General features: G+C 34.5%; 1 protein-coding gene across 2 annotated transcripts in view; it reads left to right on the top strand.

Annotated features, from left to right (window-relative positions):
- LOC125682454 (transmembrane protein 184C-like) overlaps positions 1 to 17,227 on the top strand; it is a 30,909-nt gene extending 13,682 nt beyond the window's left edge. For both annotated transcript variants that reach the window (XM_048923055.2, XM_056155856.1), the window contains 6 exons: positions 1,567 to 1,641; positions 6,975 to 7,068; positions 8,144 to 8,256; positions 9,469 to 9,571; positions 11,675 to 11,849; positions 14,608 to 17,227. In XM_048923055.2, the coding sequence (XP_048779012.2) occupies positions 1,567 to 1,641; positions 6,975 to 7,068; positions 8,144 to 8,256; positions 9,469 to 9,571; positions 11,675 to 11,849; positions 14,608 to 15,110 (1,063 nt within the window). In that variant the 3' untranslated portion in view covers positions 15,111 to 17,227. The remainder of the gene's footprint in view (positions 1 to 1,566; positions 1,642 to 6,974; positions 7,069 to 8,143; positions 8,257 to 9,468; positions 9,572 to 11,674; positions 11,850 to 14,607) is intronic.
- The last annotated feature ends 2,321 nt before the right edge of the window (positions 17,228 to 19,548 follow it).

Below are 19,548 nucleotides of genomic sequence, written 5' to 3'. Positions count from 1 at the left end.
AGTCATATTGTGTAGTTCATGTTACATACAGTTAACTCTTGATAAACCACCACCTTTTGTTCTTTTGAATTTATGGCGTTATAACAAATTCGGCGATGAATTGAATTTCTGCCATCTTGGGGAGAAGAGTTACTTTTCTTGTATATGTAATAGTTATCTTTCCTTTACCTACAAGCTTAATAAAAATATTTCGCAATTATTTTTTCAAATTTTCTACCATGATTAAAATAGTTTTATCAATGACAAGGCTTCATTTCAAAAAATACACATACAAGACAAATATACACAATATGTTTCAAGTTATTTATAAACCATGTCCAGTGTCGGTATTTAGCGCAATGCATGACTGTTTCTGGTAGGGGAGCTAGCTGTCATTAACTGGATGAAGATCAACGATTATTTCACCCTTTGCAGCCAAAATATCACCCATTGTCCTCCCTTTTTTCCCATAAAACAGTAGAATAATTGGAGATTTCCTGTTGTGTACATTTCGGATGGTTTCCGTGGTATGTAATAATTTGCTTGTTTTCTTAGAAATTCAACAGAAACCTCTTTTGTGGCAAAGCCATAGTTCAACTGAAATATTTTTCGATGAGGTAAAATCAACAAGACTAGAGTTCCTATTAAATAATTATCTTGTTTGTTTAATACTGGGTACCTTCTTTTTTTTCTTCTTTTTTTTTTTGAGTGGCGTTTGTTTATTCACCAGGTGTACGACAGAGATCGATAATTACCAATTTCCCGCATCACTGATCAGGTGCACCCATGGTGGTTTATCGAGATAATTAACACTTTGATATAGACTTTTGTACTAGAATTATCGTGGCAAATGGCAGTAGCGAATTTGGCGTTTTAACGAGAATTTTAAGTAATAGGAAAAACGTTCTTAGAAAAATGCGGCGTTATAACGAAAATGGCGATGAATTGAGTGGCGATAATTCGAGAATTAACTGTAGGCCTATATGATATATTATGTAAAGCCTTTCATGGGTATAGGCATTTTTGAAGGCATGAAGTTTTAAGAACACATCTTGTTTTATACTTTTGCTGAGTATTATAATCTGGCTTAGATTTTCAGAACAGGATTTGTTTTCTAGATTTCATAGCCCTTGAGACTTGTGATACTTTTAACTAATATTCAGGTGACATATAAGGTCTGTCGGCTTCTTGTTTGTGTATATATATGTAAAATAAAAATCAAGATAAGTGTAAATTTTTAAATGATGTGTGGAGTTTAACTAACATTCAAGAGAAAATGATATCTGAATCTTTGCTACATGCACTTTGGTTACATGGGTGCAACATCGAATCTTGTACAATCAAACCTCGTTATTTTGAACTCGATGGAACTGAGAAAAAACTTCAAGATATCTGAGGGTTTGAGATATTGAGGTTAAAATACATAAAGAAAATGTAATTGAGACTTCCATCTCATTTTGACATATCCATGGTCTTCAAGATATTGAAGTTCAAATGTATTGGAATCAGATAAAGCATATCCTTGATTTAATGACATACAAAACTTTTATGATGTGGATAATAAAACAGAATTTTTTGTTTTTGCAGTTCCTTCATTGAAAGATGTAAACACGGAGCGTTACAGTACACAATCATCAGACCAGTGACTACTTGTATAGCTTTGTAAGTTGACTACTTGTTTAGCTTTGTAAGTTGACTACTTGTATAGCTTTGTAAGTTGACTACTTGTATAGCTTTGTAAGTTGACTACTTGTATAGCTTTGTAAGTTGACTACTTGTATAGCTTTGTAAGTTGACTACTTGTATAGCTTTGTTTGTAAGTTGACTACTTGTATAGCTTTGTTTGTAAGTTGACTACTTGTATAGCTTTGTAAGTTGACTACTTATATAGCTTTGTAAGTTGACTACTTGTATTTGTTTGTAAGTTGACTACTTGTATAGCTTTGTAAGTTGACTACTTGTTTAGCTTTGTAAGTTGACTACTTGTATAGCTTTGTAAGTTGACTACTTGTATAGCTTTGTTTGTAAGTTGACTACTTGTATAGCTTTGTAAGTTGACTACTTGTATAGCTTTGTAAGTTGACTACTTGTATAGCTTTGTAAGTTGACTACTTGTATAGCTTTGTAAGTTGACTACTTGTATTGGTTTGTAAGTTGACTACTTGTATAGCTTTGTAAGTTGACTACTTGTATTTGTTTGTAAGTTGACTACTTGTATAGCTTTGTAAGTTGACTACTTGTATAGCTTTGTAAGTTGACTACTTGTATAGCTTTGTAAGTTGACTACTTGTATAGCTTTGTAAGTTGACTACTTGTATAGCTTTGTAAGTTGACTACTTGTATTGGTTTGTAAGTTGACTACTTGTATAGCTTTGTAAGTTGACTACTTGTATAGCTTTGTAAGTTGACTACTTGTATTGGTTTGTAAGTTGACTACTTGTATAGCTTTGTTTGTAAGTTGACTACTTGTATAGCTTTGTAAGTTGACTACTTGTATTGGTTTGTAAGTTGACTACTTGTATTGGTTTGTAAGTTGACTACTTGTATAGCTTTGTAAGTTGACTACTTGTATAGCTTTGTAAGTTGACTACTTGTATTGGTTTGTAAGTTGACTACTTGTATAGCTTTGTTTGTAAGTTGACTACTTGTATAGCTTTGTAAGTTGACTACTTGTATAGCTTTGTAAGTTGACTACTTGTATTGGTTTGTAAGTTGACTACTTGTATAGCTTTGTAAGTTGACTACTTGTATAGCTTTGTAAGTTGACTACTTGTATAGCTTTGTTTGTAAGTTGACTACTTGTATAGCTTTGTAAGTTGACTACTTGTATTGGTTTGTAAGTTGACTACTTGTATTGGTTTGTAAGTTGACTACTTGTATTGGTTTGTAAGTTGACTACTTGTATTGGTTTGTAAGTTGACTACTTGTATAGCTTTGTAAGTTGACTACTTGTATAGCTTTGTAAGTTGACTACTTGTATAGCTTTGTAAGTTGACTACTTGTATAGCTTTGTAAGTTGACTACTTGTATTGGTTTGTAAGTTGACTACTTGTTTAGCTTTGTTTGTAAGTTGACTACTTGTATAGCTTTGTAAGTTGACTACTTGTATTGGTTTGTAAGTTGACTACTTGTATAGCTTTGTTTGTAAGTTGACTACTTGTATTGGTTTGTAAGTTGACTACTTGTATAGCTTTGTAAGTTGACTACTTGTATAGCTTTGTAAGTTGACTACTTGTATAGCTTTGTTTGTAAGTTGACTACTTGTTTAGCTTTGTAAGTTGACTACTTGTATAGCTTTGTTTGTAAGTTGACTACTTGTATAGCTTTGTTTGTAAGTTGACTACTTGTATTGGTTTGTAAGTTGACTACTTGTATAGCTTTGTAAGTTGACTACTTGTATAGCTTTGTAAGTTGACTACTTGTATAGCTTTGTTTGTAAGTTGACTACTTGTATTGGTTTGTAAGTTGACTACTTGTATAGCTTTGTTTGTAAGTTGACTACTTGTATAGCTTTGTAAGTTGACTACTTGTATAGCTTTGTAAGTTGACTACTTGTATAGCTTTGTAAGTTGACTACTTGTATAGCTTTGTAAGTTGACTACTTGTATAGCTTTGTTTGTAAGTTGACTACTTGTATAGCTTTGTAAGTTTGACTACTTGTATAGCTTTGTAAGTTGACTACTTGTATAGCTTTGTTTGTAAGTTGACTACTTGTATAGCTTTGTAAGTTGACTACTTGTATTGGTTTGTAAGTTGACTACTTGTATTGGTTTGTAAGTTGACTACTTGTATAGCTTTGTAAGTTGACTACTTGTATAGCTTTGTAAGTTGACTACTTGTATTGGTTTGTAAGTTGACTACTTGTTTAGCTTTGTAAGTTGACTACTTGTATAGCTTTGTAAGTTGACTACTTGTATTGGTTTGTAAGTTGACTACTTGTATTGGTTTGTAAGTTGACTACTTGTATAGCTTTGTTTGTAAGTTGACTACTTGTATTGGTTTGTAAGTTGACTACTTGTATAGCTTTGTTTGTAAGTTGACTACTTGTATTGGTTTGTAAGTTGACTACTTGTATAGCTTTGTAAGTTGACTACTTGTATTGGTTTGTAAGTTGACTACTTGTATAGCTTTGTAAGTTGACTACTTGTTTAGCTTTGTAAGTTGACTACTTGTATAGCTTTGTTTGTAAGTTGACTACTTGTATAGCTTTGTAAGTTGACTACTTGTATTGGTTTGTAAGTTGACTACTTGTATAGCTTTGTAAGTTGACTACTTGTATAGCTTTGTAAGTTGACTACTTGTATAGCTTTGTAAGTTGACTACTTGTATAGCTTTGTAAGTTGACTACTTGTTTAGCTTTGTAAGTTGACTACTTGTATAGCTTTGTAAGTTGACTACTTGTTTAGCTTTGTAAGTTGACTACTTGTATAGCTTTGTAAGTTGACTACTTGTATAGCTTTGTAAGTTGACTACTTGTATTGGTTTGTAAGTTGACTACTTGTATAGCTTTGTTTGTAAGTTGACTACTTGTATAGCTTTGTAAGTTGACTACTTGTATAGCTTTGTAAGTTTGACTACTTGTATAGCTTTGTAAGTTGACTACTTGTATAGCTTTGTAAGTTGACTACTTGTATAGCTTTGTAAGTTGACTACTTGTATAGCTTTGTAAGTTGACTACTTGTATAGCTTTGTAAGTTGACTACTTGTATAGCTTTGTTTGTAAGTTGACTACTTGTATAGCTTTGTAAGTTGACTACTTGTATAGCTTTGTAAGTTGACTACTTGTATTGGTTTGTAAGTTGACTACTTGTATAGCTTTGTAAGTTGACTACTTGTATAGCTTTGTTTGTAAGTTGACTACTTGTATAGCTTTGTAAGTTGACTACTTGTATAGCTTTGTAAGTTGACTACTTGTATAGCTTTGTAAGTTGACTACTTGTATAGCTTTGTAAGTTGACTACTTGTTTAGCTTTGTAAGTTGACTACTTGTATAGCTTTGTTTGTAAGTTGACTACTTGTATAGCTTTGTTTGTAAGTTGACTACTTGTATAGCTTTGTAAGTTGACTACTTGTATAGCTTTGTAAGTTTGACTACTTGTATAGCTTTGTAAGTTGACTACTTGTATAGCTTTGTAAGTTGACTACTTGTATAGCTTTGTAAGTTGACTACTTGTATAGCTTTGTAAGTTGACTACTTGTATAGCTTTGTAAGTTGACTACTTGTATAGCTTTGTTTGTAAGTTGACTACTTGTATAGCTTTGTAAGTTGACTACTTGTATTGGTTTGTAAGTTGACTACTTGTATAGCTTTGTTTGTAAGTTGACTACTTGTATAGCTTTGTAAGTTGACTACTTGTATTGGTTTGTAAGTTGACTACTTTTATAGCTTTGTAAGTTGACTACTTGTATAGCTTTGTAAGTTGACTACTTGTATAGCTTTGTAAGTTGACTACTTGTATAGCTTTGTTTGTAAGTTGACTACTTGTATTTGTTTGTAAGTTGACTACTTGTATAGCTTTGTTTGTAAGTTGACTACTTGTATTTGTTTGTAAGTTGACTACTTGTATAGCTTTGTAAGTTGACTACTTGTATTGGTTTGTAAGTTGACTACTTGTATTGGTTTGTAAGTTGACTACTTGTATACCTTTGTAAGTTGACTACTTGTATAGCTTTGTTTGTAAGTTGACTACTTGTATTTGTTTGTAAGTTGACTACTTGTATAGCTTTGTAAGTTGACTACTTGTTTAGCTTTGTAAGTTGACTACTTGTATTGGTTTGTAAGTTGACTACTTGTATAGCTTTGTAAGTTGACTACTTGTATAGCTTTGTAAGTTGACTACTTGTATAGCTTTGTAAGTTGACTACTTGTATAGCTTTGTTTGTAAGTTGACTACTTGTATAGCTTTGTAAGTTGACTACTTGTATAGCTTTGTTTGTAAGTTGACTACTTGTATAGCTTTGTAAGTTGACTACTTGTATTGGTTTGTAAGTTGACTACTTGTATAGCTTTGTAAGTTGACTACTTGTATTGGTTTGTAAGTTGACTACTTGTATTGGTTTGTAAGTTGACTACTTGTATAGCTTTGTAAGTTGACTACTTGTATAGCTTTGTAAGTTGACTACTTGTATTGGTTTGTAAGTTGACTACTTGTATTGGTTTGTAAGTTGACTACTTGTTTAGCTTTGTAAGTTGACTACTTGTATTGGTTTGTAAGTTGACTACTTGTTTAGCTTTGTAAGTTGACTACTTGTATAGCTTTGTAAGTTGACTACTTGTATTGGTTTGTAAGTTGACTACTTGTATTGGTTTGTAAGTTGACTACTTGTATAGCTTTGTAAGTTGACTACTTGTATAGCTTTGTTTGTAAGTTGACTACTTGTATAGCTTTGTAAGTTGACTACTTGTATTGGTTTGTAAGTTGACTACTTGTATAGCTTTGTTTGTAAGTTGACTACTTGTATAGCTTTGTAAGTTGACTACTTTTATAGCTTTGTAAGTTGACTACTTGTATAGCTTTGTAAGTTGACTACTTGTATAGCTTTGTTTGTAAGTTGACTACTTGTATAGCTTTGTTTGTAAGTTGACTACTTGTATTGGTTTGTAAGTTGACTACTTGTATAGCTTTGTAAGTTGACTACTTGTATTGGTTTGTAAGTTGACTACTTGTATAGCTTTGTTTGTAAGTTGACTACTTGTATAGCTTTGTAAGTTGACTACTTGTATAGCTTTGTAAGTTGACTACTTGTATTGGTTTGTAAGTTGACTACTTGTTTAGCTTTGTAAGTTGACTACTTGTTTAGCTTCATAAGCTGTATTACCATATTTGGTTTGGATTCCGCTATGTTGCATATGGCTTACATGAAAATAACTTACATACACTTTAAGTCCACTTGTTTGAAATTACACAGATTTTATGTGACCACAGACTTAGCGGAAATAAGTATTGCACATAAAAATATACATTTAAAGTATTTCAATTTTTTTCATTACACAGAATCTGTCAACTGAAAGGTGTATACAATGAAGGGGATTTTGATTTTAAATCAGCCTGGTCCTATCTAGTCATTATCAACAACATTTCACAAATTGTAAGTATAATAAATCATTTTAACTGTTCCAAACTCAGTACTGAATAGCTATTACTATTACAGATATATCTACTAGTTTGGCAATTATGTCAAGGTTAAAGGTCACTTCACATCACAATACTTTTATTTAGAAATAAATTACAATGGAACATTATTAGCTCACCAAAGCCAAAGGCTCGGGTCAGCTTTTCTGATTAAGTGTTCTCTCTCATTATTGTTAGTATAGTCATTGTAAACTTTTTACATTTCTGATTATGGTGCCAATTTTAACCAACTTGCCACTAACATACCCTCAGGTAAAGGGAATACAAGTTTTGGTAAATGATGAGTCATGCTCCTTTCTAAGTAGAGATATTAAAGAAACAGTAAAAATAGGGTGGAAAGCTTAAGAAATCATCTCAAGAACTACTGAACCAGAAATCATAAGACTTGTATGAAAGCTTCCCTGTATAATGCAGATTCCAGTTTGTTCACACTAGGAGCCACAACACCAGGGTAAAGCCACAATAGGAGTTCAAAGTTTTACACAGGAATATATTCTAAAAAATTCTTCAAGTTCAAATCCAACAAACTAGAAAAATAAGAATGTTTTATGTTCACTTTCACGTGCTTTCTATGTGAATATAGCCTTTGATTTTTCATCATTAGAACAAAAATCAATTTGAAATTTCCAAATTGATGCAATTGTTTATCTTTTTTTGGTTGTCCAATGAAAACACACATCTTTACAAGATCTATCAGCTGGATTTATCATATAAATATTATTCAATCATATATCTAAACAAAAATATGTGTCTCTAATTATTTTTGACTAAGTCTTGCACTCTAGCTGTAAACAGAGATGGCCGACCAGATATTGTGTCATAGGCTTTAGTAGTCAGTATTGATGTTTAAAATCATTTAATCTTATGATCAAAGGAAAATCTTACTTTTTCCTGGTCAATATGATACTTTAGCTACTCTCCAAATGCAATATTCACCATTTGATGTATTTCTCAGGTAGCTAATGCATCACATTAATATAAAAAATGTCAATAATTGTATAATATTATTAGCCAATACACATTATTTTCAGTGGGCAATGTACTGCCTGGTGTTGTTTTACAAAGCGATGAAGCAGGAGTTAGCTCCCATTAGACCTGTACCAAAGTTCCTCTGTGTTAAATTTGTTGTCTTCTTCTCATTCTGGTAAGTGCTCTACTATTGTACTCTGAATACATGTACAACTTAATAGTAAATATAAATTCTAATCCTATTTCATTTCTGAATAGCAGTAAATTAAATTGAATTTAAATGCTTGTACAGATTACTCCACTTATATTGATATTGGTTATTTTGAAATATTGCTAATATTCAGAAATACAATATTGAAAATTCTGTCTTTCTTTACATTGAAATGGTGGTTGATTTGAAATTGTTTCTATCTGTTGAAATATCTCTTGATTTGAAGTAAATTAGCAGCTGAGCTGAGTTGTTTTACTCAACATTAGTCATCGTTAGTAAATCCATGATCATGGAAGTAGGTGGGTGTCCTAAGGCTAAATTCTTTTCTACAGTTGTCAGGTCATAATTGATTTTCCTTTTCATTTGAGTCACCATACTTCACATACTGACATACAACAGAACGAGGATTGTCCCTATTAATTTTGGGATTGAAAGGTCAAAGGTAAAGCATATTGGACAATGATGTAGGAAAATGGTTTCCATGTCTTCCCTTTTCAGCTAAAGTCACTATGTTTCATATAAAGATTTGCTTTGAGAAGAGGATGACGAACATCAAATTTTGGGGTTAAAAGAATGAGTGAACTAGACAGTGATACAGGAAAGCAGTTTCAGGGCTTTAAATAATTTCCATTTTCCACTTGCAATCACCAAACGTCACACATAGACTTGCTATGGATTAAAAAAGACCTCTATCAACTTTGGGGTCACAAGGTCAAATGTCAAACAAACAGGACGCTGAGATAGAATAATGGTCTCTGAATCACAAGTAGGGTCCCCTAGCTTTCACCTTGGTTCACAATACACAACTGTCAAAGAAGCATATCCTTCACCATCCACTACCTTGATTTAGGCCCCAATTTAATTGTGCTCAGTGGAGGGATATGAGACTTATAGTTATTATGATGCTATGGAGTTTTCTATGTAAAATGATTTCATTTTCAGTACCTCTCAGAATCGTCCTATTCATTAGGGTGATGGGTTCATTTTCATGTGGAGGGTGGTGGGAGGGTGGTGAAGGAGTTTCACTGTACAATTACTCTGTATTTCAAAGTAAATAAATAAATGTAAACTTACCCAGATTTTAATTTGCTGATTATGAATGAGGTTGAAATTGATGAAAATTGAATGGTGGTTTAAATTTGCCAGTACAGGTATACAGTACTTTGAATATTGCAGGCAGTCTGTAGCCATTGCTATACTGGTCAAACTGGACTGGATTCCTCAAGGGGGTACTTGGGTTTTCTACCACAACATTCATGATGTGGCTACTGGATTACAGGCTAGTATAAGCAAATATTTTGTAATGAAATCAGAACTAGTATTACCATCCACTGTAGTGATATTTTATCATCATACACATTAGTGAGATCTTATCATCCACTGTAGTGAGATCTTATCATCATCCACTGTAGTGAGATCTTATCATCATCCACTGTAGTGAGATCCTATCATCATCCACTTATCATCCACTGTAGTGAAAGCTTATCATCATCCACTGTAGTGAGATCCTATTATCACCCACTTTTCATCCACTGTAGTGAGCAGGGATGTGATTTTTCCTCTTTTCAGAGGAAATCCTCTGATTTGCTCAATTTTGGAAAAAATGAAACACTCTGGATTTGATCTAAAGTGGTAGAAAATGATTTTTTTTCCAGGTAGGGTTAGGTGTTTTCCTCCCTTTTTGACCAGTTTTCCTCTGATTTCTGAGGAATTCAATCACATCCCTGAGTGAAATCTTATCACCATCCACTTATCATCCACTGTAGTGAGATCATATCATCCACTTATCATCTTATCACCATCCACTGTAGTGAGATCTTATCATCCACTTATCATCTTATCACCATCCACTGATCATCCACTGTAGTGAGATCTTATCATCATCCACTTTTCATCCACTGTAGTGAAATCCTATTATCATCCACTGTAGTGAGATCTTATCATCATCCACTTTTCATCCACTGTAGTGAAATCCTTTCATCATCCACTGTAGTGAGATCTTATCATCATCCACTTTTCATCCACTGTAGTGAAATCCTATTATCATCCACTGTAGTGAGATCTTATCATCATCCACTTTTCATCCACTGAAATGAAATCATTTCATCATCCACTGTAGTGAGATCATATCATCCACTCATCATCCACTGTAGTGAGATCTTATCATCATCCACTGTAGTGAAATCCTTTCATCATCCACTGTAGTGAGATCTTATCATCATCCACTTTTCATCCACTGTAGTGAAATCCTTTCATCATCCACTGTAGTGAGATCTTATCATCATCCACTTTTCATCCACTGAAATGAAATCCTTTCATCATCCACTGTAGTGAGATCATATCATCCACTGATCATCCACTGTAGTGATATCTTATCATCATCCACTTTTCATCCACTGTAATGAAATCCTTTCATCATCCACTGTAGTGAAATCCTTTCATCATCCACTGTAGTGAGATCTTATCATCATCCACTTTTCATCCACTGTAGTGAAATCCTATTATCATCCACTGTAGTGAGATCTTATCATCATCCACTGAAATGAAATCCTTTCATCATCCACTGTAGTGAGATCATATCATCCACTCATCATCCACTGTAGTGAGATCTTATCATCCACTCATCATCCACTGTAGTGAGATCTTATCATCACCCACTCATCATCCACTATAGTGAGATCTTATCATCATCCACTGTAGTGAGATCTTATCATCCACTCATCATCCACTGTAGTGAGATCATATCATCCACTCATCATCCACTGTAGTGAGATCATATCATCCACTCATCATCCACTGTAATGAAATCCTTTCATCATTCACTGTAGTGAGATCATATCATCCACTCATCATCCACTGTAGTGAGATCATATCATCCACTCATCATCCACTGTAGTGAGATCATATCATCCACTCATCATCCACTGTAGTGAGATCATATCATCCACTCATCATCCACTGTTGTGAGATCTTATCATCTACTCATCATCCACTGTTGTGAGATCTTATCATCACTCACTCATCATCCACTGTAGTGAGATCACTTTATCAACTACTCTAGTGAGATCCTATCATCATCCACTGTAGTGAGACCAGTAGTGAAACGTAAGAAGAACTTCAGTTACAATCTTGCAAACTAATTCAATGTCACCAATTCTGTATATTGGGATAATTTTGCACCCCCTCCCCCAGATTTGGTTTAATGGTGATAATTACCAAACTCTAATAAGAAAACAAAAAGAGAGAAACAGCCATAAAAACTAAGGCAAAATTATTTTTCAGTACATTAGAGCTAATAGGGAGTGGATGTTCCCAGTATGCATCAAAAAGGAAGTTGAAAGTTACTTTGTATTTGATCTGTTTATCCTTTCCGTGGTTTCAGGATTTCCTGATCTGTATAGAAATGTTCTTAGCAGCCATTGCACACTACTATTCATTTTCCCATAAGCCATTCATCAGAAGTGACAATGAAAATGTTAGCTGTTTCACTTCATTCCTGTCTATGTGGGATGTGTCAGACATGAGAGATGATGTCATAGAACATGTCAAAGTTATAGGTAAGTATTGGTATATTAACAAACAAGTAGTTATAGACATGGGTGAAACACGCAACAAAGAACCATTTCACATTTTAGAAGGGTGTTGAAGTAAAGTGAGTATTTTACAAAAGGACAGGCAGGGGCTTAAAGGAAAGCTTAAGATGGAAAGAAGGAGAGATAGGGACAAAGGGAAAGAGAAAGATGGAAAGAAGGAGAGATAGAGATGAAAAGAAAAGGTGGGGACAAAGAGAGGTAGGGATGGAAAGAAGGACAGGCAGGGGCTTAAAGGAGAGCTTAAGATGGAAAGAAGGAGAGATAAGGACAAAGGGAAAGAGAAGGATGGAAAGAAGGAGAGATAGAGATAAAAAGAAGGAAAGGTGGGGACAAAGAGAGGTAGGGATGGAAAGAAGGAGAGGTAAAGGAGAGATATGGATGAAGAGAAAGAGAGGAAGGGATGGAAAGAAGGGGTAGGGATGGAAAGAAGGAGAGGTTGGACATAAAGAAGGAGAGATTGGGATGGAAAGAAGGAGAGGTTGGGACATAAAGAAGGAGAGGTGGGGATGAAGAGAAAGGGGTAGGGATGGAAAGAAGGACAGAAGGGAGATAGAGACATAAAGAAGGAGAGGAAGGGACAGCAAAAACGAGAAGAGTAGGTAGAAAAAGACACTAGAAAAGGTAGAAACAGAGAGAAGAGGTAGAAACAGAGAGAAGGATAGGTAGAAACAGAGAGAAGGATAGGTAGAGACAGAGAGAAGGATAGGTAGAGACAGAGAGAAGAAGAGGTAGAAACAGAGAGAAGGATAGGTAGAGACAGAGAGAAGGATAGGTAGAGACAGAGAGAAGGATAGGTAGAGACAGAGAGAGGGATAGGTAGAAACAGAGAAGAAGAGGTAGAAACAGAGAGAAGAAGAGGTAGAGACAGAGAGAAGAAGAGGTAGAGACAGAGAGAAGGATAGGTAGAGACAGAGAGAAGAAGAGGTAGAGACAGAGAGAAGGATATGTAGAGACAGAGAAAAGGATAGGTAGAGACAGAGAGAAGAAGAGGTAGAGACAGAGAAAAGGATAGGTAGAGACAGAGAAAAGGATGGGTAGAGACAGAGAGAAGAAGAGGTAGAGACAGAGAGAAGGATAGGTAGAGACAGAGAAAAGGATAGGTAGAGACAGAGAGAAGAAGAGGTAGAGACAGAGAGAAGAGGTAGAAACAGAGAGAAGGATGGGTAGAGACAGAAAAGGATAGGTAGAGACAAAGAGAAGGATAGGTAGAGACAGAAAGAAGGATAGGTAGAGACAGAGAGAATGATAGGTAGAGACAGAGAAGGATAGGTAGAAACAGAGAGAAGGATAGGTAGAGACAGAGAGAAGAAGAGGTAGAGACAGAGAGAAGGATATGTAGAGACAGAGAAAAGGATAGGTAGAGACAGAGAGAAGAAGAGGTAGAGACAGAGAAAAGGATAGGTAGAGACAGAGAAAAGGATGGGTAGAGACAGAGAGAAGAAGAGGTAGAGACAGAGAGAAGGATAGGTAGAGACAGAGAAAAGGATAGGTAGAGACAGAGAGAAGAAGAGGTAGAAACAGAGAGAAGGATGGGTAGAGACAGAAAAGGATAGGTAGAGACAAAGAGAAGGATAGGTAGAGACAGAAAGAAGGATAGGTAGAGACAGAGAGAATGATAGGTAGAGACAGAGAAGGATAGGTAGAAACAGAGAGAAGGATAGGTAGAGACAGAGAGAAGAAGAGGTAGAGACAGAGAAGGATAGGTAGAAACAGAGAGAAGGATAGGTAGAGACAGAGAGAAGAGGTAGGAACTGAAAGGAGAGGTTAGAACTTAAAGGAGCAGAAGTAGGGACTGAGAGAGGGAGAGGTTTGTGTATTTATGTCCCTTTTGATAATTTTTCACTCATGTAGAGACATCACCAGATTTAAGTGAAGTGCCACAAATTTTGACCAATGCATACTACTCAGGGCCATAGCAACAAGGGTTCTCCATCATGCAAATGCCTACCCTGACTGGGACCTCTGGTTTTAACATCATATCTGAAAAACTTGTGACATTCACTTCTAATGCTGGGTGATTGATGAAGGTACAGTCACTACCTATGTTAAACATCTTGGATTTGACATAGTGCCAAGATTGAACCCAGGTCTCTTGGTTGAAATATGACTGCCCAAACAACTAGGCTACCGCAACCATTAAAAACGACAGTAGAAGAGGTTGCAACTTTAAGATGGCAAGGTAGGGACTAATAGAAGCAGAGACAGGACTATAAAAAGGCAGAGTATAAACTCAAAGAATTAGAGGTATGGAATATAAGACGAGGTAGTTACTTAGAGAGACAGAGGTAAGAACTTAAAGAAGAACAGAAAGGGACTTAAAAGAGTAGAGTGAGAACTTAAAGAAGAGATAGAGAGAAGGAGAGGTAGAGAAAGAGAGAAGAAAAGGTAGAAGCAGAAGTAGAAGAGGTAGGAACTTACAGAAGGAGAGGATGGGACTTAAAAACAGAGGTATGTACCTAAGGAAGCAGAGGTAGGGGTGGAAAGCAGCAGTTGTTTTCTTCAAATTAAGAATGTGATATCAAGGTGGCAAATTATGAGTGTAATTTTGTATTTTGTGAAGTCATGTGAAACACTCAAAATAACAAAAGAATTAATGCTAACACATATATTACAACTATTATTCATATTTGAAATTATGTTGCTATTTTGGATTAAATAAAGACATTTGTTTCCCGTTGTTCTTTGAAAGCAAAAACTATTCACCAAAAATATTTCTGTGTAGGCAAAACAGTGAAAAAGACCATCAGCAAGCCACAGCTCAAAACAGATAATGAACGGACACCTTTACTAGCAGATGGGGATACACAGTCCTCCCGCAGAGATCTGATGGGGTCCCAGAGCAGTGCAGACTGGGATGCAGCATCATTGGAGAACAGTGAACGACCCTTCCCAACAGTCACTCTGGACTCGCCCAGCATGAACAACTATATAGTCTTGGGGGAGGAGGAGAATGACCAGGGGGTGGACAAAACAGACACTCAGACAGAGGGAGATCTAAAAGGAACACAAGGCAGGGATCAGAATTCTGGTCAAGTGACAGATCCTGGATTGACCAATCAGAAAGATATATCTGTACCAAAGACAGTGGTAGATGTGCATAGCCCAAACCAGGAGGATAGTGTACATAGCCCAAACCAGGAGGATAGTTTACATAGCCCAAACCAGGAGGATAGTGTACATAGCCCAAACCAGGAGGATAGTGTACAACCAGATTCCAAGTCCTAGCATTCCACTGTAACATTTGTCATACCTATCTGTTACTGTACTTCACCATTATCACTTTACACGGTACTGTATGAATTATGCAGTATTGTTGGTTTCACTCTCTATAGAATCACTTTGTCTATTTAGCATTTTATTTATTCATTCTGTATACAATTTTTAATGTAGTTTTTAATGCTATAAGTAGTTTATATATAGAGAAAATGTGACATAATTTTCCTCAAATGGTTATAAGATCAAGGAGGTGGATTAATTTTCTTTGTTTATGTGGTACAGATTATACCCAGAAATTCCAGTCCTTCTCAAACATACACAAGATAAACCACCATAAGAGAAATAGCTCTCTATCCAAAATTCTATACACCACAAGCATTTGTAATCTTTTGTCATGTTACCGGGTGATAACTCAAACAAGCATACCGGTCACAAGGTTTATTTTATCACAATCGATCAGAATAACATCATTTACAGATCATCCAAATGTTATCCAATAAATATCATCCAAAAGATTCTACAACAAGTAATAACAAATATTAAACATGCACACATTACATATGACACACGACATAAAATCACGGACAGACATGGCGAAGAAATAATTCCATATTAATTAGTTCCATTAATCACATAAATAGAATTGTCTTTTCTTCATCAGATCAATCATTACTATAAAATCATAATTAATCAAATTTACTTAATATTCTGCATTTAAAACTAAGAACCTGTCCAGAACATATAATGACTAGACAAGCATATTAAACACCACCTAAACAATACTTAACACACTCTTACCAAATATGTGGTATTAGAATCCGGATGGATCTATAGTAACATGTAGGTCTGGTGTATATCTATCAATTAATACAAACATATATATTACTCGGATTTCTGAAGCAATACACTCATTATGAAATAAATGGAAATAAAATACTCATACTACTCTTACTCTCACTCACTCTATGCATACAATCCTTAACATAATTAGTAACTGACCTGATTAGTAGATTGTAGTCTGTAAGTCCAAATGTCCAAAGTTTTTAACTAAAGTATGACGCAACTGACCAATTCAATTTCTAAATTCAAACTGCATCTTACACTGACCAAGAACTGTCATGTGACCAATAATTAAGAAACGAACCGATGAACCATGAAAAACAATCCGTAACCAACCTAAACTATAGCTGGCCATAAGGGAAATACTCAAATATTAAAAGTTGTTTAACACCAACTATGGAAACCTGTTTGTGTATTTATTGCACATATTAAGCTGATATTATTTATTGAAAATTAAAAACACTGAACATATGTAGTAATATAAATTAAACATTTTATTATTCCAGACGGGTAAGGATGCTCTACCACAGTCAGGCCATTATTTGACTACAATACTACAGGGTAGATAAAACATTTTTACAGGTGACATATTGCAAGGTACATGTAGTCTGTTGCAGTCTTAATATAACATATACAGCATATTTATAATCAATACTGAAAGGAGATGTGTGCGAGTTTTGTGTCTCTTGGATAGGTCAAGGCCTTTGCAAGCTACCATACATTGTTTTTTTCTCCATCTGGCTGTCTGCAACTTTAATGTTGGTCAATGGTTTTTTTAAAAGCACTGTAGAATAGTTATAGCGAATCTCCAGGGCCAACGAAAATCTGTTCATATAAACAAACTTTGTTATATCCAATAAGATTTTTCTCTCATAGGAGAATAAATATCACTCCACAATAAACCTGAATTCATTTTGAGCATGTTTCTTACATTCATATTTTACTGTATGTATGATAGAGACCTGATACATGATGAAGTGAAAAGTGGAGTTTTGTTTCCCCAGTAAATTGTTCAGTTTCCCCTTTAAATTGTTCAGTTTCCTCTGTAAATTGTTCAGTTTCCCCTGTAAATTGTTCAGTTTCCTCTGTAAATTGTTCGGTTTCCTCTGTAAATTGTTCAATATGATATTTGTCTTAAACTTTTCAAAAGCACACAGGCCATTATCAAATCTGTGAAATCATTTTATGTGAATGTCATATGATGACATGATTAAATGAGTTTTATATTTATATTTATAATATGTACCAAAGTTTTGCCATTAATAAACTTATAATGTTTCATTGTTTATGAATATAATGTTAACTGTGACAGGTAAGTGACCTGTCAATTTAACATGAAATTCTATATTCTATAAAAAGAAAGAAGGATGCATACCATGCTAATCGAAATCATGAATAAAAACTGTAGGATATGTGCAATGAAGTCATGATATTGGAAATTTTAAAAAGATTGCCTCATGTAGCAAACAATTCAAAATAATCCATTACCTCTGTGGGGCTTAAACACAATACTATTTATCAAAATAAAAAATGGGGGGGGGGGGTATTGAAACCAAAATTATTTTTCTAAATGAAATATGGAATACTGTAAACTTACTTTTATCCTTGTGAAGAAAATTTGGAGAGAACCTCATCATCGCGAATATTAATGTACGTCTTGAAAAAGGCTCGATCACGAAAATCACCGCAAACCAGTTTACCACAGGTGAACCGCGAAATAAAGTAGCCGCGAATAAAAGTTGGTTTGTTACAGTATCAATTTCATACTATTCTGTGATTAGAGTGATCTGCCCTTGGATGGGGCTATACACTTAAAAGTTTTAAATTGAGTTACCTGTATTGCAATTTAAATAGCAATACAACATTAGTAACTAAATCTTTCTGGTTTACAGAAACGTTCACTTTTCCAACTTAGTATAATGTATCAGAGACATAGTGTCTGTTAGTCATAATACGTATGAAAAGGAAATCTTTTATTGGAATAGGAATATCCTTCCACTATGATGAAAATATTCCAGTTCATTTCTCTATACATTGAAGGATACATTATTCTGGTTGTCCAGAAAGTTTTTTTCTGATTAGTGTAGAAGATGAGGAGATACTGTCTAGTTTTTATCACGGGGATTTGAAAGGATGACGTAATTTCTACGCTACCACACACTTCCAACGTTTCCATACACCCATAGCAATAAAAAAAAAACCCACTATTCCATGTGAGCCCAATCATTATCGCCTACAACATTGAGATAATTTCGAGTCATCCCCCTTTCCAGTGTAATGATAAAATTGATGCGATGGTGGCTGAGAAGCAGCCTTTTTGGGGGTTTCATTATATATATATATATATATATATATATATATATATATAACCATATATATATATATATATAACCATATATAAATATATATATATATATATATATATATATATATATATATATATATGGGTTTTTTTCTTCTTAGCCTTGTTTTTTTTTAAATGCATTTAAGTTTCATTGAATTAGCCTTTTGATGTTTATAGCGCTATAAGATAGGAAATGATGTCAATCACTTGCCAAGCTTTAGTCGATTGCTGCATCCCGTAACGGAACATCTTTACACAGAATATTTTAAAGGGAAGATTGTTCACAAGGGCCCTCTCATTAATAAAAGACGTTTTGTGGCTGTATTGGCAGAATAATATTGGTACATTGTCAGTTTGTCTATCAGTGAAATATTATGTTATAAATACAAGTCTCACTGTACCAGCAACGCGATTACTCTGAGTATTGAATATAGTTTGCAGGATAAATACCTGGTAGGTTTCACGATTGGTAAGCTGTGATTAATTTTAACAACTATTACTATGATATTTAAAAGACGTGAATTTATGACTTAGAAGAAATTTTTGTCGCACATATTTATGTGGTACTGCAAAGGATTTCTAAACTATTTTGTATAGGTTGCGATTAAGGTGGTGCTCTGTTAATCATATCCTTGATTAGATCTGAATTTCCAAGGGACATTCTCCTTGTCGGGTAAACATTGTTGTCAAGGATTCATGTTTTGATTTATGTTTTTAAAACATTACATCACCGAAAAATCAAACTTCGACATGATGTGGTAAGGCAAAGTAATTAAAGAAAGTTAAAAGATCAGTGTCCATTGGGCTCCATTGTTTAGTTATTGGTATCAGTGAATAGTTCTTCATATCACCGATTTAAAGTTGTGATATCAATACAGGTATATTCTCGAATAGTGATTGATAAATTGAATTCAATAAGATGCCTTTCAAGCTGATTTCCTCCTAGAATGTTAGAAAGGAGACTGTTGGATCAGCAATGGTTTGTGCCTATACGTTCAATACGCGACAATATACATGTGTAGTACAATACACTGCAATACCACAGTACAACACAGGGCTCCGTGTTTGTCCAACTCTCTATTTTGTATTGCTTATAGGAGTTATGAGATTGATCACTGTTCGTTATATTCACCTATCATTGATATAATGCAATCAATACGCTACAATATTATACAATTATTGACCTTTGTTTAGGTCAATACAACCCCCCAGGCTCGGTGAATATTGTGTTTCTCGGGTATCTAAAGCATCGTATTAACCTTA

This window comes from Ostrea edulis, chromosome 2 (assembly GCF_947568905.1).
Source record: "Ostrea edulis chromosome 2, xbOstEdul1.1, whole genome shotgun sequence".
Lineage (NCBI taxonomy): Eukaryota > Metazoa > Mollusca > Bivalvia > Ostreida > Ostreidae > Ostrea > Ostrea edulis.
The sequence above is the reverse complement of the archived record's forward strand: the minus strand, read 5'-3'. Positions and strand labels throughout refer to the sequence as shown.